Here is a 24,723-nt window from a genome sequence, read left to right as displayed (position 1 = left end):
AGGCCTGTAAACTGTGTGCCCCTTCTCCCTCTGTCATGCCACAGTGGGACTTTAACTTGGTCTTTACATTTTAATGGGTACTCCGTTTGACCTGTTTCACAGCTGTCCTTTGCGGCTTCTCACCCTAAAAGAGTACCGAGCATTTACATTAATCATAGCAAAGAGTACTGGGTAGAGGATTAGCTCTTTATGGGATTCACTGGAGCAAAGAAAATAATGGCCATACAGAAAAGGACTGTAGGAAAATGGCTCCCTGTTGCAGTTACCCCCCACTTTTTGTTGCCTGGTATTGATGCTGACTTGACTGAGAAGTGTGCTCTGACCCTGCTAACCAGGCCCCAGCCCCAGTGTTCTTTCACTAAAAATGTACAATTGTTTCCACAATTGGCACACCCCTGGCACACAGATGAGTCCCTTGTAAAAGGTACCAGTGGTACCAACGGTCCTGTGACCAGGGAAGGTCCCTAAGGGCTGCAGCATATGTTGTGCCACCCTAAGGGACCCCTCATCTAACACATGCACACTGCCATTGTAGATTGTGTGTGTTGGTGGGGAGAAAAAGGCAAAGTCGACATGGCATCCCCCTCAGGATGCCATGCCCACAAAATGCTGCCTGTGGCATGGTTAAGTCACCCCTCTAGCAGGCCTTACAGCCCTAAGGCAGGGTGCACTATACCACAGGTGAGAGCATAGCTGCATGATCAATATGCCCCTACAGTGTCTAAGTCTATTCTTAGATATTGTAAGTACAGTGTGGCCATATTAAGTATATGGTCTGGGAGTTTGTCAAAACGAACTCCACAGCTCCATAATGGCTACTCTGAATACTGGGAAGTTTGGGATCAAATTTCTCAGAATAATAAACTCACACTGATGCCTGTGTTGTATTTATTAAAAAATGCACACAAAGGGCATCTTAGAGATGCCCCCTGTACTTTACCCAATCCTTCAGTGCAGGACTGACTGGTCTGTGCCAGCCTGCTGCTAAGAGAGGAGTTTCTGACCCCCCTGGGGTAAGGGCCTTTGTGCCCTCTGAGGCCAGAAACAAAGCCTTCTCTGGGTGGAGGTGCTTTACACCTCCCCCTGCAGGAACTGTAACACCTAGTATTGAGCTTCAAAGGCTCAGGATTCGTGTTACCATGCCCCAGGGCACTCCAGCTAGAGGAGATGCCCGACCCTGGACACAGCCCCAACTTTTGGCGGCAGGTCCAGGGGAGATAATGAGAAAAACAAGGAGGAGTCACCCACCGGTCAGAACAGCCCCTAAGATGACCTGAGCTGAAGTGACCCCTGCCTTTAGAAATGCTCCATCTTGGTTTTGGAGGATTCCCCCAATAGGATTAGGGATGTCCCCCCCTCCCCTCAGGGAGAAGGCACAAGGAGGGTGTAGCCACCCTCAAGGACAGTAGCCATTGGCTACTGCCCCCAAGAACTAAACCCACCCCTAAATTGAGTATTTAGGGGCAACCCTGAACCCAGGAAATCAGATTCCTGAAACAAGAAGTACTGCTGACCTGAAAGCTCTGCAGAGACAAGGGAAGACAACTGCTTTGGCCCCAGCCCTACCGGCCTGTCTCCTGACTCTAAAGGCTGCAATAGCGACGCATCCAGTAGGGACCGGCGACCTCTGAAGCCTCAGAGGACTGCCCTGAACCCCAGGACCAAGAAACTCCAGTGAGCGGCACCTCTGCTCAACAAACAGCAATATTCTTGCAACTTTTCTACAACTTTCGAAGACCTCATTCTTCCCGCCGGCAGCATGAGACTTCACACTCTGCACCTGATTCCCCCGGCTCGAGATCCAAAGAACCAACACCACAGGGAGGGCTCCCCAGCGACTGCGACCCCATGAGTAGCTCGAGACGACCCCCCTGGACTCCACAGCGACGCCTGCAGAGAGAATCCAGAGATTCCCCCTGACCGCGACTGCCTGTAACAAGAGACCCTATGCCTGGACCAAGCACTGCACCCGTAGCCCCCGGGACCAGAAAGAACTGAACTTCAGTGCAGGAGCAATCCCCAGGCAACCCTCTGCCTAGCCCCAGTGGTGGCTGGACCGAGAAGCCCCCCTGTGCCCTGCCTGCACCGCCAGAGTGACCCCCGGGTCCCTCCATTGAAACCAATACAGAGTTCGACGCCTGCTTAGCACACTGGACCCGGCTGCCCCTGGTCTGCCCCCGAGGACGCAGGTACTTACCTGCTGGCAGACTGGAACCGGAGCACTCCTATTCTCCATAGGTGCCTATTTGTTTTGGGCACCTCTTTGACCTCTACACCTGACTGGCCCTGAGATGCTGGTGTGGTAACTTTGGGGTTGCCTTGAACCCCCAACAGTGGGCTGCCTATGCCCAGGAACTGAGACTTGTACGTGTCTTACTTACTTCACAATCTAACCAATACTTTCCTCCGCCAGGAACTGTTGATTTTTGCACTGTCTACTTTTAAAATAGCTTATTGTCATTTTAACAAACTGTATATGTTATTGCTCTAATTCAAAGTTCCTAACTTATCTATGTGGAGTACCTTGCATTTTATGTATTTACTTCACATCTTGAACTTGTGGTTCTAAAAATAAATTAAGAAAATATATGTTCGATGGCATATGTTGCTGCAGATACACATGTTGAGCACAGTCCGCTGCCTGGTGTTGGGCTCGGAGTATTACAAGTTGTTTTTCTTCGAAGAAGTCTTTTTTGGTCACGGGACCGAAGGACTCCTCCCTCTTCGGCTCCATTGCGCATGGGCGTCGACTCCATCTTAGATTGTTTTTTTCCGCTGTCTGGTTCGGACGTGTTCCTTTTCGCTCCGTGTTTCGGTTCGGAAAGTTAGTCAGAATCTCGGAAGAAAGCGTCGGTATTGTTCCGTTCGGTATCGGGATAGTTAGGTACATCGACACCGATCATCGGAAGACTTTGGGGTAGCTTCGATCCCCCATCGGGCCCTGGTCGGCCCGACTGCGTGTGACGCCGAAGCCGATGGAACGGACCCCGTTCCGTTTCTGCCCAAAATGTCACAGTAGGTATCCTTATACAGATCAGCACTTGGTCTGTAACTTGTGCTTGTCCCCCGAGCACAAGGAGGATACCTGTGAGGCCTGTCGAGCCTTCCGGTCCAGAAAAACACTCCGGGACCGAAGAGCCAGGCGTCTACAAATGGCATCCACGCCGACAAAACAACGTTTCGACGACGAAGAGGAAACATTCTCGGTTCCGGACTCAGAATCTGGAGACTCCGACGTCGAACAACAACAACAAACCGTGAGTAAGACGTCGAAAATAAAGACCATCGAAAAAACAAAAGCCCAGGGGACGCCACTGCCAACAGGCCATGGCTCGACCCATAAAACCGGCGACCCGTCGAAGGCGCCGAAAAAGGGCACGCCCATAGCGAAGACACCCGACTCCGGTCGAGGGACCGCCATGGAGCAACCTCGGAGCCGAGATAGCGGCTCCGAGAAGCAAAAACAAGATGCCGGTACCGAAAAACATCGGCACCGAGACACACTGCCGAAAGCCACAAAAATTCAGTCGGTACCGAAGCCGAAAAAAGATTCTCTCTCGGCGCCGAAAAGTTCCACACCTCCTTCCTACACAGAGGAACAAGGAATAAGTGGCCAGATGCACAGATTTGGACAAGAGCTCCAAAGTGTAGAATCAGACTACACTCAAAAGAGACTGTACATCCAACAAGACACAGGGAAGATATCAACCCTTCCCCCAATAATGAGAAAAAGAAGGATCGGATTTCTCAAGGATGACGCACAACCACAAGCCAAAGTGGTTAAAAAAGTCACGCCTCCGCCCTCTCCACCACAACAGGCATCGCCGGCACAAACTCCGCCACAAATGCACTCACCAGCGCAAACTACTATAAGTCAAGATAATCAGGATCAAGACGCTTGGGACTTATACGACACCCCAGTGCCGGACAATGATCCCGATTCATACCCCACAAAGCCGTCACCGCCAGAGGACAGTACCTCATACTCGCAACTGGTGGCTAGGGCAGCAGAATTCCACAATGTCCAACTGCATTCCGATCCTATAGAGGATGATTTTTTATTTAACACCCTCTCGGCTACACATAGCCAATATCAATGTCTCCCAATGCTACCAGGGATGTTACGGCACGCAAAACAAATTTTTGAAGAGCCCGTAAAATCAAGAGCCATCACCCCAAGGGTGGATAAGAAATATAAACCACCACCCACAGACCCAGTGTTTATTACTTCGCAGTTACCACCTGACTCCGTAGTAGTAGGGGCAGCTCGCAAAAGAGCAAATTCCCATACATCTGGCGACGCCCCACCTCCGGACAAAGAAAGCCGAAAATTTGATGCGGCAGGAAAAAGAGTCGCATCACAGGCAGCCAACCAATGGCGCATCGCAAATTCTCAAGCGCTGCTAGCCCGATATGACCGCGCACACTGGGATGAGATGCAACTTCTCATAGACCATCTTCCCCAGGAATACCAAAAAAGGGCGCAGCAAATAGTTGAAGAGGGACAAACGATCTCGAACAAACAAATCCGCTCTTCAATGGACGCAGCCGATACTGCAGCAAGAACCGTCAACACTGCGGTCACCATAAGGAGACACGCATGGCTCCGCACTTCAGGGTTCAAACCTGAAATCCAGCAGGCTGTCCTTAATATGCCCTTCAACGAAAAACAACTTTTTGGCCTTGAAGTGGACACAGCCATTGAAAAACTTAAAAAGGACACAGACACGGCCAAAGCCATGGGCGCACTCTACTCCCCGCAGAGCAGAGGCTCTTTTAGAAATACTCCATTTAGAGGGGTGTTTCGTGGCCAACCCACAGACACCACCAGCCAACAAACAAGAACCACACCCTATCAGGGTTCATTCCAAAGGGGAGGTTTCAGGGGATATAGAGGGGGTCAATTCCCAAGGAGTAGGGGAAAATTCCAAACTCCAAAAACACCTCCACCTAAACAGTGACTTTCAAGTCACACAACCCCTTCACTCAACACCAGTGGGGGGAAGACTAAGCCAATTCTACCAATCTTGGCAGCAGATTACAACAGACAATTGGGTACCAGCAATAATCCAACATGGCTATTGCATAGAATTCCACAAATTCCCACCAAACATCCCTCCAAAAACACGCAAAATGTCACTACAACATTTAGAACTTTTAGGACTAGAAGTTCAAGCACTACTGCAAAAGGATGCAATAGAATTAGTACCAGTACCACAAAAAACACAGGAGTTTACTCCCTGTACTTTCTAATTCCAAAAAAAGACAAAACATTAAGACCAATATTAGATCTCAGGACACTAAATACCTACATCATATCGGACCACTTTCACATGGTCACACTACAAGACATCATTCCACTGCTCAAACAGCAAGATTACATGACCACATTAGACCTAAAAGATGCGTACTTTCATATACCGATACATCCTTCTCACAGAAAGTACCTAAGGTTCGTATTCAAAGGAATACATTACCAATTCAAGGTGTTGCCATTCGGAATAACAACTGCACCAAGAGTATTCACAAAATGTCTAGCAGTAGTAGCAGCACATATCAGGAGACACCAAATACATGTGTTTCCTTACCTAGACGATTGGCTAATCAAGACCAACACAGTAAGAAAGTGCACAAACAACACCACATATGTCATCCAAACCCTTCACAAACGGTTTCTCCATCAACTATACAAAGTCACACCTCGAACCGTGTCAGACACAACAGTATCTAGGGGCAACCATCAACACATCAAAAGGAATTGCCACTCCAAGTCCACAAAGAGTTCAAGCATTCCACAAGGTAATAAGTGCTATGTTTCCAAACCAAAAGATACAAGCAAAATTTGTGCTAAAACTTCTAGGCATGATGTCATCATGCATAGCCATTGTCCCAAACGCAAGACTACACATGCGACCCTTACAACAGTGCCTAGCATCACAATGGTCACAAGCACAGGGTCAACTTCTAGATCTGGTGTTGGTAGACCGCCAAACATACCTCTCGCTTCTATGGTGGAACAGCAACAATTTAAACAAAGGGCGGACATTTCAGGACCCAGTGCCTCAATACGTTATAACAACAGATGCTTCCATGACAGGGTGGGGAGCACACCTCAATCACCACAGCATTCAAGGACAATGGGACGTACACCAAACAAAATTTCATATAAATTACCTAGAACTGTTAGCAGTATTTCTAGCGTTAAAAGCCTTTCAACCCATAATAACACACAAATACATTCTTGTCAAAACAGACAACATGACAACAATGTATTATTTAAACAAACAAGGAGGAACACACTCAACACAATTGTGTCTCCTAACACAAAAAATATGGCAGTGGGCGATTCACAACCACATTCGCCTAATAGCACAATTTATTCCAGGGATCCAAAACCAACTAGCAGACAACCTTTCGCGAGATCACCGACAAGTCCACGAATGGGAAATTCACCCCCAAGTTCTGAACAATTACTTTCAAATTTGGGGAACACCCCAGATAGATTTGTTCGCAACAAAAGAAAACGCAAAATGCCAAAACTTCGCATCCAGGTACCCACACCGCGAATCACAAGGCAATGCTCTATGGATGAGTTGGTCAGGGATATTTGCATACGCTTTTCCCCCTCTCCCTCTCCTTCCATATCTAGTAAACAAATTCAGTCAAAACCAACTCATACTGATAGCACCCACATGGGCAAGACAACCTTGGTATACAACTCTACTAGACCTTTCACTAGTACCGCATGTCAAACTACCCAACAGACCAGATCTGTTAACACAACACAAACAGATCAGGCATCCAAACCCAGCATCATTGAATCTAGCAATTTGGCTCCTGAAATCCTAGAATTCGGACACTTAGACCTCACACAAGAATGTATGGAGGTGATAAAACAAGCTAGAAAAGCTTCCACTAGACACTGCTATGCATCTAAGTGGAAAAGATTTGTTTGCTACTGCCATACCAATCAAATCCAACCATTGCATGCCTCTACAAAGTACATAGTGGGATACTTACTACATTTGCAAAAAGCAACCCTCGCTTTTTCATCTATAAAAATACACCTCGCAGCAATATCTGCTTACCTACAAACTACTCATTCATCGTCTCTATTTAGAATACCAGTTATTAAAGCATTCATGGAAGGGCTAAAAAGAATTATACCACCAAGAACACCACCAGTTCCTTCATGGAACCTTAACATCGTCTTAACAAGACTCATGGGTCCACCTTTTGAACCCATGCATTCCTGTGAAATGCAATATTTAACGTGGAAAGTCGCATTTCTCATTGCAATCACATCCCTCAGAAGAGTAAGTGAAATACAGGCATTTACCATACAAGAACCATTTATTCAAATACACAAAAATAAAATAGTTCTAAGAACAAATCCAAAATTTATACCAAAAGTAATCTCACCATTCCATTTAAATCAAACAGTAGAATTACCAGTGTTCTTCCCACAGCCAGATTCCGTGGCTGAAAGGGCACTACATACATTAGACATCAAAAGAGCACTAATGTACTACATTGACAGAACAAAGTTAATCAGGAAAACAAAACAACTGTTCATAGCTTTTCAAAAACCACACATAGGAAATCCAATCTCTAAACAAGGCATTGCTAGATGGATAGTCGGATGTATTCAAACATGCTATCTTAAAGCCAAGAGAGAATTGCCTATTACACCAAAGGCACACTCAACCAGAAAGAAAGGTGCTACAATGGCCTTTCTAGGAAACATTCCTATGAGCGAAATATGTAAGGCTGCAACCTGGTCTACGCCTCATACATTTACTAAACACTACTGTGTAGATGTACTAAATGCACAACAAGCTACAGTGGGCCAAGCTGTACTAAGAACATTATTCCAAACTACTTCAACTCCTACAGGCTAAACCACCGCTTTTAGGGGAGGTAACTGCTTTATAGTCTATGCTCAACATGTGTATCTGCAGCAACATATGCCATCAAACTGAAAATGTCACTTACCCAGTGTACATCTGTTCGTGGCATTAGTCGCTGCAGATTCACATGTGCCCTCCCGCCTCCCCGGGAAGCCTGTAGCCGTTTAGAAGTAAATCTTAAATCTTAAACATTTGTACATTTGTAAATAATTATTATAAACTTTTTATGTACATACGTATTCACTCCATTGCATGGGCACTATTTATAGCAAACAACTCCAGCCTCACCCTCTGCGGGGAAAACAATCTAAGATGGAGTCGACGCCCATGCGCAATGGAGCCGAAGAGGGAGGAGTCCTTCGGTCCCGTGACCAAAAAAGACTTCTTCGAAGAAAAACAACTTGTAATACTCCGAGCCCAACACCAGGCAGCGGACTGTGCTCAACATGTGAATCTGCAGCGACTAATGCCACGAACAGATGTACACTGGGTAAGTGACATTTTCATTTTCTATATAAAAACTATTGGCCTGGAGTAAGTCGGAGTGTGTGTTCCTCATTTATTGCCTGTGTGTGTACAACAAATGCTTAACACTATCCTCTGATAGGCCTACTGCTCGACCACACTACCACAAAATAGAGCATTAGAATTATCTAGTTTTGCCACTCTTACCTCCAGGGGGAACCCTTGGACTCTGTGCACACTATCTCTCACTTTGAGATAGTCCTTGTAGGAAGTTGGCTCTGTATATACTATCTCAAGCTGGATCGTGCTTTGCATTAAATCTGCCACACATTGGCCAAAAAGCAGCCTCTGGAGTGCTGTGTGCTTATTCTACCAGAGCCAATCCAGTCACACTGCACTGGTACGAAGAATGCCTGTTCTGGACAGCTGTCAGACAGCTACGTTAGCATCACTGCAAGCGTTAACAGAGCACTATTGTCTAGATAGTCATGTATGCCGAGAATGGCATTTTGCCTGATTGTTCCTGCAGGGCTTTTTGGTTTGAGTCCATTCACAGACAGTAGGAAAGTACCATCTTCCCCTTTAAGATTGCTTAGGATTATTGAAGAAACCGTGGCAAAATTGCCCATCAGTTGCATTCCTAAATCTAAGGCCGGGGCAGCCCCGTATTCATCTTGAATTTGTTTAAGCACTTCCGGTAGGTTGGCTAGTGTCGGTGTACCGTGTGCCGTTGTATAGAGCGCGGCAAACACCGTGCCCCGTGTATTACAATGTTCCATCCCAAAGGGTAAACACATAGTTAGTATTCTGTTTGTCCTGAGGTCCCATATGGGAAAATACCGCCTCCAGCGTATTAAGTTTTTGTGCCAGCCAAAATAGTCTCCTCCCGTTTTGCTGGGACTTTACCCATAATAGTGTAGTCACCGGATTTATACCTGGTGTTACTGCATGTGGTTGTGCTGGAGCAGCACGAGCTGGGTTTGTATTCAGTGTCTGCATCACAAATTGTACTAATCGTCTATATATCGCTGTTAAGTCAGTATATAAGCGTCGAACCTCAGCCACTGCCATATTTGCAGCCTCAGGATGTGGTGTACATGTGGCCAATAAAGGCCAGGTAGGACCATCATTACTTAGTGGACCTAACCTTACTGGTAATATCGTACGGTGTAGGGCGCCATCAAGCCAATTATGTTCTTGATAAGGGATCTCTAAATATGCATACGCCCTGTACTGTCCAGGCGCGTTTGCAACTGTATAGGTATGAAATGTATTTGTGTTCAACTGCTGGAAATGTGACCCAAGAGTAAAAAAAGTTCTGTTCTATAGGCTGCGTGGGTGTCCACCACAAACGTGACTGGACCACCCTGGTCCGTAAGGCCGTGTGCTAGCAAATGTGCTGTGAGCGGTTGTCTCATGTTAAGAGCTATTTGCCCAACCTGGGGATTCGCCATTATAAAAGTACCAAGAATTCAGAGAAGGCACACCAAATTGGGTTTTTTCCTTTTAAGGTTCAAGCTTGAACAACCACCCGCTGTAAATAGGGTTACCTATACGGCGGTGGTGGAAATCCTCAGTACCACGGACGTCTCCGTATACGGAACGGAGGTATCATTATATTATATGAGACCGAGATATACCGGTGGACCCGAAAATTAGAGCCTGACCAAACGTTGGCGGCGCCATGTTGCGTATGCTCATTATTCTAATGAGACTACTGGATTTTGAGCGGCAAGATCGTTCACAGTGTGGGGGGACTAAGTTTGACCCACGGTGAAGGACCCTTGTCGCTCTAAATCCGGGCTTTGCTCCGGCTAACTAGCAGTGCCTCATCTCTCCCAAAGGGAAGAGACGATTGGGCAGCCGAGCGCATGACATCTTAGTACTTCCCAGGGAAGTCGTGGTCACTCAGGTCACAACCAGTTCTCTCATACACGGTGCGGTCTCACATATAAATGACAAAGGCAGTTTAAGTTTTAAAGATTGGTTTAATAAAACAACTGCATTTTAGATAGCACAGCGTGAGCTGCAATAACCAGAACTACACAACACAGTAGGATTAAAATAGTAACAATGAGAGTGAAGCACAAGAATAAAGCTATCATAGTGCCACTAGATTATGTTCTCTCTAAGTTATGTTCTGAGCACAGCATGTAAAGCTCTAAGCCTGCCTTTCAGGTTCCCCCGGGAGGACATCAACCCTCGTACCTCAGCAAAGGCCTGTATTCTGCATCAGCATCTGCAACGGGGCAGTCAGCATCTAGTTGTAGATTCCTGGTCGGAATCTCCCTACTAGGACTAGAAAGTGTTTTTATAACTAACACGCAGATGTTCTAAGAAAATGTCCCTACATAAGGATGTGTATTTTCTACGAACACTAGAGACTAAACTTCTACCACGTTTACTGGCAATGTACCAGACTGTAGCCTTGACTGAAGCACAGAGTGAACAAGAATGCATTGTTTGGGAACACAGTGCTGAACTAAGCTAAACAGTGTGATATAAGGAAATTAAAACAAGACCGTAAAACTGGTTATTGTAAAATAACAGTGCGAGGCTGAATTAAATGTATCTAGGGCAAAGTGCACAGAGGCCTACTATGTTAAGCTAACGCGCATGAAGCTATATTAAAAATGGCTATACTACACTAGTATATGGTACCTAGGTACCCAGGGCATTGGGGTTCCAGGAGATCCATATGGGCTGCAGCATTTCTTTTGCCACCTATAAGGAGCTCAGACAAACCCTTTCACAGGATTGCCACTGCAGCCTGCGTGATATAACGCCCACATTATTTCACAGCCATTTTCACTGCACTTAAGTAACTTATAAGTCACCTATATGTCTAACCTTTACTTACTGAAGGTTAGGTGCAAAGTTACTAAGTGTGAGGGCACACTTGCACTAGCGAAGTTGCCCCCATATAGTTTAGTGCCATTTCCTACGAATTTGTGAGTGTGTGGACGTCATTAAACGTGTGCACTACATATAGGCCTGAGCCATTCCCCATACCCATCACCTTTGGGGGTAATATTTGGGTTTGTTTTTAAAGGTGAGTAATCTGATGTTACAAGTATCCATTAGAAGAACAAGTTACTTACCTTTGGTAATGCTGTGTTCGATGGCATCTGTTGCTGCAGATACACATGTTGTGCACAGTCCGCCATCTGGTGTTGGGTCGGAGTGTTACAAGTTGTTTTTCCTCGAAGAAGTCTTTCGAGTCACGAGACCGAGGGACTCCTCCTCTTTGCTTCCATTGCGCATGGGCGTCGGCTCCATCTTAGATTGTTTTTTTTCCGCCCTCGGGTTCGGACGTGTTCCTTTTCGCTCCGGGTTTCGGGACGGAAAGATAGTCAAAACTTCGGAAAACTACGTCGGTATTGTTTCGATCGGGATAGTTAGAATCGACACCGAATCGTGAAGAGCTCCGGTAGCCCTTTGGGGTAATTTCGATCCCCCGTCGGGGCCTGGTCGGCCCGACCGCGTGTAACATCGACACCGATGGAACGGACCCCGTTCCGATTCTGTCCTAAATGCCACAATAAATATCCATATACGGACCAACATTTGGTCTGTAACTTGTGCCTGTCACCCGAGCACAAAGAAGAAACTTGAGGCCTGTCGTGCGTTCCGGTCCCGAAAAACGCTCCGTGACCGTCGAGCCAGAAGATTACAGATGGCGTCCACGCCGACAGAACACCGAGAGTTCGAGGAACAAGGAGAAGAGGAGGAAGCCTTCTCCATCCATGAATCGGACTCGGATGAATTTGACGTCGATGAAACTGTAAGTAAGACGTCGAAAAGCACACAGCACAAGAAAACAGACAAGGCCCAGGGGACGCCACTGCCGACAGGCCATGGCTCAACCCATAAAGGTGACCGTCCATCGGCACCGAAAAAGGCCGAACTGGTGCCCAGAACGTCCGACTCGGGTCGAGACACAGGCACGCAACATTCTCGGGACTGAGAAAGGGTTGCCGAAAAAGATCGACGCCGAGAAAGCGGAGCCGGCGCTGCTCGACGCAGAGACAGCGGCACCGAGGATGATCGACGCCGAGAAGGCTCGACTCCGAAAAAGAAGAGATTCGCCTCGGAGCCGAAAACAAAAAAAGACAGTTTTGGTGCCAAAACAACCAGCAACCGAACCCACTACCGGCTCATATTCAGAGGAACAATCATTGTCCTCTCAAATGCGTAAACACAGGTTTGAAGAGGAGTTACAGACTACTGATGTAGACCATACACAAAAGAGGATCTTCATCCAGAGTGGAACAGGGAAGATTAGTACTCTTCCACCAATCAGGAGAAAAAGGAGACTAGAGTTCCAAACTGAACAACTATCACCACAAGCAAAGGTGGCAAAGAAAGCAACTCCGCCACCCTCTCCTCCACCTGTAACTCAGATATCACCGGCACAAACTCCGTCACATTCACCGGCTCACACCACCATGAGCCAAGATGATCAAGATGCTTGGGACCTATACGACGCCCCAGTGTCAGACAATAGTCTAGAGTCATACTCTACCAAGCCGTCACCACCTGAGGACGGCACAGCGTATGCGCAGGTGGTAGCTAGGGCAGCAGAATTCCACAACGTGTCGTTACACACAGAACCTGTCGAGGATGACTTCCTTTTTAACACCCTCTCCTCCACCCATAGCAACTACCAAAGCCTGCCTATGCTTCCAGGAATGCTAAGGCACACGAAGCAAATCTTCAAAGACCCTGTCAAGAGTAGAGCAATCACTCCGAGGGTAGAGAAAAAATATAAAGCACCTCCCACAGACCCTGCTTTTATCACCTCTCAACTGCCACCAGACTCAGTCGTGGTAGGAGCAGCTCGCAAAAGAGCCAATTCACACACATCGGGCGATGCACCACCCCCGGATAAGGAAAGCCGAAAATTCGACGCAGCTGGGAAAAGAGTCGCTGTACAATCTGCAAGCCAGTGGCGCATCGCAGACTCTCAGGCGCTCCTAGCGCGTTATGACAGAGCCCATTGGGACGAGATGCAGCATCTCATCGAGCATCTACCCAAAGAATTTCAAAAGCGGGCAAAACAGGTGGTTGAGGAGGGACAAAACATCTCCAATAACCAAATACGCTCCTCTATGGATGCAGCGGACACAGCTGCAAGGAAAATAAACACTGCAGTAACCATCAGAAGGCACGCATGGTTACGCACGTCTGGCTTTAAACCAGAAATACAGCAAGCAGTACTCAATAATGCCGTTCAACGAACAACAATTGTTCGGACCAGAGGTTGACACGGCGATTGAGAAACTGAAAAAGGACACTGACACAGCCAAGGCCATGGGCGCGCTCTACTCCCCGCAAAGCAGAGGGGTTTCGGGGTCAGGCCACACAACCCAGCACCTCACAATCAACACCGTCTACCTACCAAGGACAGTACCAAAGGGGAGGTTTTCGGGGCCAGTACAGAGGGGGACAATTCCCGAGAAACCGGGGAAAATTTCATAGCCCCAAAACCCCAACAACCAAACAGTGACTTGCAAGTCACTCAACCCCTCCACATAACACCAGTGGGGGGAAGACTAAGTCAGTTTTATCAATCGTGGGTGGATATAACAACAGACACTTGGGTCTTAGCAATTATCCAACATGGTTATTGCGTAGAATTTCTACAGATCCCTCCAAATATCCCACCAAAAACACAAAAAATGTCAAAACAGCATTTAGACCTCCTAGAAATAGAAGTTCAAGCACTACTGCAAAAAGAAGCAATAGAACTGGTACCATGTACAGAAATAAACACAGGAGTCTATTCACTGTACTTTCTAATACCCAAAAAGGACAAAACACTGAGGCCAATCTTAGATCTCAGAATACTAAACACCTACATCAAATCAGACCACTTTCACATGGTCACGCTACAGGAGGTGTGTTACCACTGCTAAAGCAACAAGATTACATGACAACCTTAGATCTCAGACGCGTATTTCCACATACCGATACACCCTTCGCACAGGAAATACCTAAGGTTTGTATTCAAGGGAATACACTATCAATTCAAAGTCTTACCGTTCGGTATAACGACCGCACCAAGAGTATTTACCAAATGAATAGCAGTAGTAGCCGCACACATCAGAAGGCAGCAAATACACGTATTCCCGTATCTAGACGATTGGCTAATCAAGACCAACTCGCTAACAAAGTGTTCACAACACGCAGAGTATGTCATACAAACCCTCTACAAACTCGGGTTCTCCCTCAACTACAAAAAATCACACATTGTGCCGTGCAAAATACAGCACTACTTAGGAGCGGTAATCAACACAACAAAAGGATTAGCCACTCCGAGTCCACAAAGGGTTCAAAATTTTCACAAGGTCATACAGGCCATGTATCCAACACTAAAAATACAGGCAAAAGTGGTTTTAAAACTCCTAGGCATGATGTCCTCATGCATAGCCATTGTCCCAAACGCAAGACTGCACATGAGGCCCTTACAACAGTGCCTAGCATCACAATGGTCACATGCACAGGGTCACCTTCTAGATCTGGTGTTGATAGACCGCCAAACATACCTCTCGCTTCTATGGTGGAACAGTACAAATTTAAACAAAGGGCAGCCGTTCCAAGACCCAGTGCCACAATACGTAATAACAACGGATGCTTCCATGACAGGGTGGGGAGCACACCTCGATCACCACAGCATCCAAGGACAATGGGACGTACATCAAACAAAACTGCATATAAATTACCTCGAATTACTAGCAGTATTCCTGGCGCTAAAAGCATTTCAACCCATCATAACCCACAAATACGTTCTTGTCAAGACCGACAACATGACAACAATGTATTACCTAAACAAGCAAGGGGGAACACACTCGACACAGCTATGTCTCCTAGCACAAAAGATATGGCAATGGGCAATTCACAACCACATTCGCCTAATAGCACAGTTTATTCCAGGGATCCAAAATCAACTAGCAGACAATCTCTCTCGAGATCACCAACAGGTCCACGAATGGGAGATTCACCCCCAAATCCTAAACACTTACTTCAAACTTTGGGGTTCACCGCAAATAGACCTATTTGCAACAAAAGAGACCGCAAAATGCCAAAACTTCGCATCCAGGTACCCACACAGACCGTCTCAAGGCAATGCCCTATGGATGAACTGGTCAGGGAAATTTGCATACGCTTTTCCCCCTCTCCCTCTCCTTCCATATCTAGTAAACAAATTGAGTCAAACAAACTCAAACTCATATTAATAGCACCAACATGGGCAAGACAACCTTGGTACACAACACTACTAGACCTGTCAGTAGTACCACACGTCAAGTTACCCAACAAGCCAGATCTGTTAACACAACACAAACAGCAGATCAGGCATCCAAACCCAGCATCGCTCAATCTAGCAATCTGGCTCATGAAATCCTAGAATTCGGACATTTAAACCTCACTCAAGAATGTATGGAAGTCATAAAACAAGCTAGAAGACCATCCACTAGACACTGCTATGCAAGCAAATGGAAAAGGTTTGTTTGCTACTGCCATAATAATCAAGTTCATCCATTACACGCATCCCCAAAAGATGTAGTGGGATACTTACTACACTTTCAAAAGTCAAATCTAGCCTTCTCTTCCATTAAAATACACCTTGCAGCAATATCTGCATACCTGCAGATTACCCATTCAACTTCACTGTTTAGGATACCCGTCATTAAAGCATTTATGGAGGGCTTAAGAAGAATAATACCATCAAGAACACCACCTGTTCCTTCATGGAACCTTAACATCGTCTTGACAAGACTCATGGGGCCACCTTTTGAACCCATGCATTCTTGCGAAATACAATTCTTAACCTGGAAAGTTGCATTTCTCATTGCCATCACTTCTCTAAGAAGAGTAAGTGAAATTCAGGCGTTTACAATACAAGAACCTTTTATCCAAATACCCAAGAATAAGGTTGTACTAAGAACCAATCCTAAATTCCTACCAAAGGTTATTTCACTGTTCCACTTAAATCAAACGGTAGAGTTACCGGTGTTCTTCCCACAGCCAGACTCAGTAGCTGAAAGGGCACTACATACATTAGATGTCAAAAGAGCACTAATGTACTACATCGACAGAACAAAGGAGGTTAGGAAAACAAAACAACTGTTTATTGCATTTCAAAAACCTCATACAGGAAACCCAATATCAAAACAAGGTATAGCCAGATGGATAGTTAAGTGCATCCAAACCTGCTATCTTAAAGCAAAGAGACAACTGCCCATTACACCAAGGGCACACTCAACCAGAAAAAAAGGCGCTACCATGGCATTCCTAGGAAATATTCCAATGCACGAAATATGTAAGGCAGCCACATGGTCCACGCCTCACACATTTACTAAACACTACTGTGTAGACGTGCTATCCGCACAACAAGCCACAGTAGGTCAAGCCGTACTGAGAACTTTGTTTCAGACTTCTTCCACTCCTACAGGCTGAGCCACCGCTTTTGGGGAGATAACTGCTTACTAGTCTATGCACAACATGTGTATCTGCAGCAACAGATGCCATCGAACTGAAAATGTCACTTACCCAGTGTACATCTGTTCGTGGCATTGGTCGCTGCAGATTCACATGTGCCCACCCGCCTCCCCGGGAGCCTGTAGCCGTTGGAAGTTATCTTCAACATTTGTACATTTGTATATATATATATTACTTAACCTTAATTTGTACATACTTATTCATTCCATTGCATGGGCACTATTACTAACACACACAACTCCTACCTCACCCTCTGCGGGGAAAACAATCTAAGATGGAGCCGACGCCCATGCGCAATGGAAGCAAAGAGGAGGAGTCCCTCGGTCTCGTGACTCGAAAGACTTCTTCGAAGAAAAACAACTTGTAACACTCCGACCCAACACCAGATGGCGGACTGTGCACAACATGTGAATCTGCAGCGACCAATGCCACGAACAGATGTACACTGGGTAAGTGAAATTTTCATTCCGGTTGATACACTATCTGCAAATTCCTCAGTGGCCACCCTCCTCCCTGTTCTGTGAATGGTATCATTTCTGTCTTAAAAAGGTCCAACACTAGAGATCTGCTCACTGTTTCTTCTGATTATTGTTGAGCTTCACATCCAAAGGTGTGGACAGAATCAAGAAATTGATGTCTACTTGCAGAGCTGATGTGTATGTGCAGCTCCATTGCCACAGGGCTAACCGAAGTCAATGTGGAGCTGCATAGCGCCAGATATCTGCACATGGGAGCAGTGTTCTTTAATTTTTCCAGTCTGGTCCCTGATGATGTTCTAAAGTATCCATTAGGAAGAGTGTGTGTATGAAAGTAACATCCTTCTAGTTTAGTTACCCCCTTTTTTTGCCTGTCAATGTGTTTAGACTGTAGTACACTGGGATCCTGCTAACCTCTCCTCTAAATTTGGTTGTTCATTAACATTTCAGCCCTCAATTGGCATACTCCGGTCTGGTGGCGCCCTGTGTGACAGTCTTTTTTAGGAACTCCCCACACCATGACCACCACCCTGGATTCCCTCACTAACACCCAGCAAATGTGCCCCTCATCTCTTCATAGCCCCCCTTTCACATACATTCATTTGTTTTAAAGAGCTTGTAAAGGCTGGCTTTACTAATCCGCTCAGCTAGCCACATAAAACATAGTTCTCTTCTTTGCAGCAGACCTATTAACCCTCTACGCTATGAAGAATCAGAACTGCCACTAGACAAAACTTCTCTCTCTCCTTAGCAAGAACATTAATCACAACAGGTATCTTGACATATTAATTGCTTCCTTAAGACTGGACGCACAAGGAACTTTTCAGTAGGTGCTTTAAAATTGCAAGTTTCATAAGCTTTTGCTAAACACAGCAACCCCCCCTGAGGTCAGCACCCAGTACGGCAGTACCACTCGCACCACACTAAATCTGGCCCTGAACATACTGGTGCACCCATGTAAGTCCCTCGTATATGGTACTTGGGTATCCAAGGCAGTGGTACAGCAGGAGTCTCCCATGGGCTGCAGCATGTATTATGCCACCCGTGGGAACCCATGCAAACTGTGTCTGCAGGCCTGCCATTGCTGCTTGTGTGAAATGGTGCATGCATCTTTCATTTTAGTTATAAGGATTGCCTTATAGTGCGATCACTTCACTTGAACACTGTCACCCCTATGATAGGCCAGTCAGCTAAGGGCACGTTGCATGGTCCTAAGTGTGAGGGCACCTCAGCATGAACAAAAGTACCCCTGCAAACCCTAGACTCCATTCCCTGGGCTTTGTAAGTGCGGGGAAGCCATCTAAAGGTATGTAGTAGATACTGGTCAACATGAGTAGTTCAACTACGTAATGGATTCTCTGAACCTAGGCATGTATGGTATCAAACTTGTTGGAATTATGCAACTACACCCATTCCAGGGTTAGTTGCATGATAGCATGCACCTTTGGGGTTCCTTGGAGGATCCCCTAGTTCTACCTGTGCAGCCCTAGGGTGGCTGCCAGCCCACGCTGCTGCAAACCCCCAGGCACTGTTCTGCCCTCCTGCTGCTGAGCCTAACGTTAGCAGGGAAAGGCAGAGCAAAAGGTTTCCTGTAAGAGGGAGGTGTGACCTTCTCTATTTTAGAAATAGGTGTCTCTTGGCTGGGGTGGCCACCCAGCACCACCAGCCTGTTTTGAAGGGCACATTTGGTGGTGTTTTTGCAGAAATCAGTTTGCACCAGTGCAGGAACCCCCGGTTTCTGCTCTGGCGCCAAACCACACAAGGGTCACAGGAGTGACCACCCCCCCTATCCAGCTCCTCCCCTAGTGAGGTACACAGAGCTCCGCCAGGTGGCAGATTGATTTTTGCTGTCTTGGAAACAAGATGTGCAGAGGGCCCTGGGAGCATCTTACTGGTTAGGCCAGGTAGATGACGTCCCTGACCCCCTCTGATAGGTGGGTCACTGCAGATGGTGACCAACCCACTTTTAGGGTTACTTAAGGGCTCTCCCGGTGCTTGGCCCTCAGATTAGCTGATCAAGTCTCTTCAAGAAACTCTCTGCGATACATCTTCTGCTCCTGGCCTCCGGAGCCACTGCTGGTCTGTTTTTGAAACTGAAACACAACTGTATCCAGTTAGGAGGGCTCCCACTGCAACATTGTTTCTCCAGCTCCTGCAAGATTTCTGCAACATCTGTGGCTGTGCATCCTTCAGTGTCACAAGGAATCGGTTTGCATCCAAGAAACAAGAAGGAATTTCCTTTGGAGAGAAGGAGTCACACCCCTGCATCCACAAACACCTTAAGACAGGTGGTAGTTCTGTGGACCTCTCAGCATCCAACTTGTCTTCTGACTTGTTGACTCTTCCTCCGGGAGACCTTCAGGTTCCAAGAAGCCCCAGCCTCCAGCACCCTGCAACTCCAAGTTCAGCTTCCAGCTGAGGCCTCACTGTGTCTCCCTGTGCCTGCTGCCAGTGGGTCACTTGTGGGGGCTCCTACGACTGGCTTTCCTTTTCTGCTGAAGGCTTAAGAGACACCCGGCTCGATAACAACACTCCACCTGGGTGCCTGTGGGATTTTGTGGTACTTACCACTGGTCATTTCTTACTTCCCTAGCCACTGGGATTCTAACACACTTACCTTGGTTGGGCACCTCCATTCTTATACCCTTGACTTAGTAAATGGTTTGCTCTCCCCCATTAGGGTCCCATGTATTTCTATGTGTTTCCTGCTTGTTCCCAAGTGTATATTTTGTTTGTAGATATTTCCAAGTGGAGATATACCAACATTAGTATAATCTTAGTGTTGTAATAAAGAATACTTTATTTTTGTAACACTTGGTTCGGTTCTTTCTTGTGTTACATTACTGACTGACTACTGTGGTATTACAAGTAATTTACACTCCTCCTGGATAAGCTTTAGCTGCTCACCACAGCTACACCTAGAGAGCCTTTGCTATCTGGACACCTAAACACTATCACTAAGGGCTGACTGGACTCTGTATAGGGTACCACATCATAGGTGTACACCATAAACTGAGCCTGCCTCCCTCAGTGTGCATGCTATGTATGTACTTCGTTCTGTACATCCATCGTATTGTGTGCTTTCCAGGTTCACATAGAAGTCAGACTGGAGCACACCACTAGTGTGCAATGATGTCACTTACCAGCCACCAGGAAGGGTTCAGTATATTATAAGGATCTTCCCAACCAGTCTGGCAGCTCTGTCCCTAAATGGCGAAGTAGTCCTAACTCAATAACAGAAAGACTTTATGTTGCAAACACTAGCTACTTGTACTGTAAATTGTCTGAAAGCTAGGGAAAGACATTTCCTTATTTCTTTACTTGTTTTTATTTTATTATTTTTTTAACCTCTTTCGTCATTAGGGACAGGTTATTTTATTTATTTGTTTCTTCCATTTTCACGATGTCATTTTGTGTGTCTGCTGAGCAAAAGTTTGAAAAGTAAAAACAAAATATTAACTGCAAATACGTAATGTGGCTGTTTTTAAAGAGCTGGTAGTGTTGACTATCCATTTTTTATTCAGATTCATTTTTAAAACGTTGTTTGTAGGATGCTTCAAGAAGAATGTTTGGAAAATGGTGATCATATCTGGAACCTGCAAGCAAAGATGTTTACATATAACATTCCATCGTGCATGGCCATCTGGAAAATGTAATGTAACAAAATCATACACCTGTTATCTTGATTAATACATATTTCTTTATGGGGTAATTAACAATAAAAGGGTATCAGATTGTTATTGGGCTCGACATTGTAGGTTTACTAGACTTAAGTAAGAGGCTGTTTGTGAAAAAGAACTAACTAGTTAGTTTTTTTCTTCTACTTCATGTTAACTTTTCCTATTTTATTTCATCCTTTTGTGATTCTATCATCCCAAGCTTGTGTGCTTTAAAAAGCTAATAATTTCCAAACGTGTATAAATGATAAACTTTTTTCATGAGGTTTCAATATCCTTGCTTATATGCCACCACTGTTTTTCTTTCTGTATAGAGCTATTGCTGTGGAATGCTTGCTAAAAGGTCAAAAAGAGGTAGGTAACCTATGTTTTGGTTCCATTCAGTTTGCCTAGGGACCTGTTAGCAAATAATATGCTTACAACAGATCTTCAAAATCGTTATTGGTTGTTAAAAATGAAATCAGAATGATTGTGGACTTGTAAAGAATCAAAGGTATTGCTGCTTGTAATGTTTATTTTTAAAAACACACTTAAATATGTATTCAACTGCAGTCAGAATTAGTTTAGAATTGCTTGAGGCTGCAGTACAATGTGGCTTTAATGGCTATATGCAAACTGTGTAATGTTGGAAACCGAAATGGCTTGATCAGAGAACAAGCATCAAGTCAAAGTAGGTGATCAATACTTTGGCCTCATATACAACTTTGACATTGGGATGTATACCCGGTGGCTAACCACCAAGAAAGATTAATCCATTGTAATTACTTTGTTGTGCTCGTTACTCTAGGTTTGAGCAGTGGTTACCTCAGCACAGATGTTTAACTGCTAACTTACACGTAGAGGAAAACTATAAAGAAAATATTCCAAATAAATCAGATTGTTAAGATTATGGTATCCGTGCCACTCTTTAATTGCTTTAATAGGCACTGTTGATATAAGACACACGCCTTTCACACTGTAGATGGCTTTTCAGTACCAGGTGATAAGAATGCAGTGGAGAAGTATGAAGGAGATTTTTAAGTATTATTGTGATTTCTTCATCTAGGTTTGTCTATCTGATAGACACATCTAACCACAGATTCCTTACTTTAGAATTTTCCCCAGGCGCAAGACTGGATCCAGGAACTTTTTTCCCATTGCACTACTGCGTTTCGGAAGTGGGCATTGCGCAAATCTGTATTGACATCGTCGACCGGATATGATGTCAGCCTGAGTCCATAAAACCCACTGGCTGATGTCAGTTCCTTCTTTTCCGCACTTACAACGCGAATCTGGTAACACTAGTCAGGCCATTTTCGTCCTACTTTGACATTTTTGTCACTGAACAGTGTGCTTTTTCCTGTCCATATCAGAGGGGTTCAAATCCTGTGGAAGACAGATGTTGGCTACAAACCCCCACTCGATTTGTATGTGGTGCCTGAGCAACCTCCATGATGCCGAAGAGTCAGAAAGCTCTGCAGGAGCGTCATATGAAGCTTCTGGTGGCACTGATGTTAGAGCCATCCTAGATTTCCCGTAGACCCCGATCTCCTCCTTGTTTGTACTTAGGTCCGTTCACTGGTCTGTTCAAGGAGTCATTCTCGTGGATGTCATTCTCCATCGACTTAATGAGGTAAGTCACGCGCAAGCGATCAAAGTTGCAGACTTAACTGCGTACGTCCTCCCACGATTCCTCAGCTGACAAGTCAGGGCCTAAGATTCCACCTTGTCTCCCTTCTTTTTCCAGGGGCCGGGGCGCCTCTAAGCCAGATACGTGAGTACTATGTTTCCCTTCACGTTATTTTGGGGAAATCACCTTCCTCTATCGCGCCTGTTGGCCCTCAAGGAGGTGCAAAGTGCCTTGATTGTGTCCACGCAGGCAGGTTTCCCCTTGGCTTCAGTTAGGCCTTTAGCTTCAGTTGATGAAGCTGTTACGGTTCTGGTGCACAGCCCTTTGGGATTTCCACCTTTGGGGCCCGGTATATCACCCAACTCCGGCAACTCCACTGGCAGCCCGATCGATGTTGAATCCCTTTCCCCATCTAAAGTTGAAATCGACATCCAGAGATAGTCTTCTCACTGCCATTTGACGTCTGGTACGGTGCCAGTATCCCTGACCTCTCTCCACATTCTGGAGAGTCCCCTCATATTTATCCTCTGAGGGACATTATGGAGAGGTTGTGGAAGAGTTGGAGGGTATACTGCCCATTTCAGATATTCATCAGCCTCATAGAGAGGACAGCTGGCTGACTGATCTAGCTGCAGCTATTGGCTTGGACTCTTCCCCAGCCTCAGGCCTACTTTCTTCTCCTGGCCTTGCTACAGAGGTGAGCTCCACTCTTGCTGACATGCTGAGAAGGGTTGCTGTAGTTTTAAATCTAACACTTCCTTCAGTGGAATTAACTTCGGATCCTCTACTTGATGTCCTCCATCAAGGCCAAACGGGTTGAGCCAGTGCTTCCTTACAGTGAAGCCCTACATGATGTTTTGTTGGGGGCTTGGCCTAAGCCGGATACAGGGGCGCCTGTTGATTGGGCTATATGTCACTGACTTGCCCCTAGTAATCTGGTTTTTCTCCTAAGACATCCTACTCATTGAAATTTAATGTTGACGTTCTATGATATTGAGTTTCTGCCACATGTCCAATCTGAGACTCCAGGAGTCTAGACGTCAGTGGCAGGCATATGTTCTCCACCGGAAGTTCACTTTATGCTCTGTTCAAGTCTTGTGTTCTTTGACATTTCTCACCTTCGTTATGGGACTGATTGCAAAGCTTGCCTATGCTTCCATGTGATTTCAGGAGCACTCTTGCCCCTATGATTTAAGATAGCCAGCAAGCAGCTATACTAATTATTTGCTGTGCTATGGGTACTATTGACTGTGGCTACGGCGCCCTCAGTTGCACTAAGTCGCCTTGCCTGTGTAGGTACCTCTGGATTTTCAGAGGCAGTTCAAGCCACATTGATGGACAGACATGTCTTTTGATGGTGCACATTTATTTGGTGCACAGGTCGACTCCGCTTTAAGACGTTTTAGTGGTAGTAGGGGTGGAACAGTGAATTAGCTTGGCTCCTCTCTACCCTTTGACCTAGTTAATACCTCTTTTACTGGCTTGTAGGAGTTTTTGTCTCTACATATTTCACAGATGAGCCATGCCTTGGCAGTGTTGTGAGGCTTTTTCAGTTCTGTGTCCGTCCCACCTAATGGTAGCACCCAGTGTGTGTTCATACTTTTGGCAGGTGTTATTGTTCCTTAAATTGTCACAGGTAGATTATTGGGGGTATTTATTAACCTGGGACCCTATATAGGTTTCTTGCCTGTGCTTCAAGGCTACTTTTGGTATTATTCTCTGTTACGTGGTGTGAAAGCAGTAGTTCTCCACTTCAAGTTTGTCAATGACAACTTCTTAATGGTTTGTTTACTTTACTCTGAAGAAGAGCTTTTGCTTAACAGTTGATACTTTAATCGTATGTTCCTTACTCTAAGTGGAGTATTTGTGTGTGTGTGTGTGTGTGTGTGTGTCTGTATGTGTGTGTGTATGTATATATATATATATATTTTAATAATAATAATGTTCGATGGCATATGTAGCTGCGGATACACATGCTGTTCATTAGTCCACCATCTAGTGTTGGGCTCGGAGTGTTACAAGTTGGGTTTCTTCGAAGATGTCTTTACGAGTTACGGGATCGAGTGGCGACTCCTCTTCGGTTC

At 45.6% G+C, this 24,723-nt stretch overlaps 1 protein-coding gene across 1 annotated transcript in view; it reads left to right on the top strand.

The window, feature by feature from the left end:
* ZFC3H1 (zinc finger C3H1-type containing) overlaps nucleotides 1-24,723 on the top strand; it is a 715,283-nt gene that overhangs the window by 656,575 nt on the left and 33,985 nt on the right. Inside the window, exons 32-33 of the mRNA XM_069228345.1 lie at nucleotides 20,904-21,005; nucleotides 21,345-21,384. Of these exons, the coding sequence (XP_069084446.1) occupies nucleotides 20,904-21,005; nucleotides 21,345-21,384 (142 nt within the window). The remainder of the gene's footprint in view (nucleotides 1-20,903; nucleotides 21,006-21,344; nucleotides 21,385-24,723) is intronic.

Source organism: Pleurodeles waltl, chromosome 4_1 (assembly GCF_031143425.1).
Source record: "Pleurodeles waltl isolate 20211129_DDA chromosome 4_1, aPleWal1.hap1.20221129, whole genome shotgun sequence".
Classification (NCBI taxonomy): Eukaryota; Metazoa; Chordata; class Amphibia; order Caudata; family Salamandridae; genus Pleurodeles; species Pleurodeles waltl.
The sequence above is the reverse complement of the archived record's forward strand: the minus strand, read 5'-3'. Positions and strand labels throughout refer to the sequence as shown.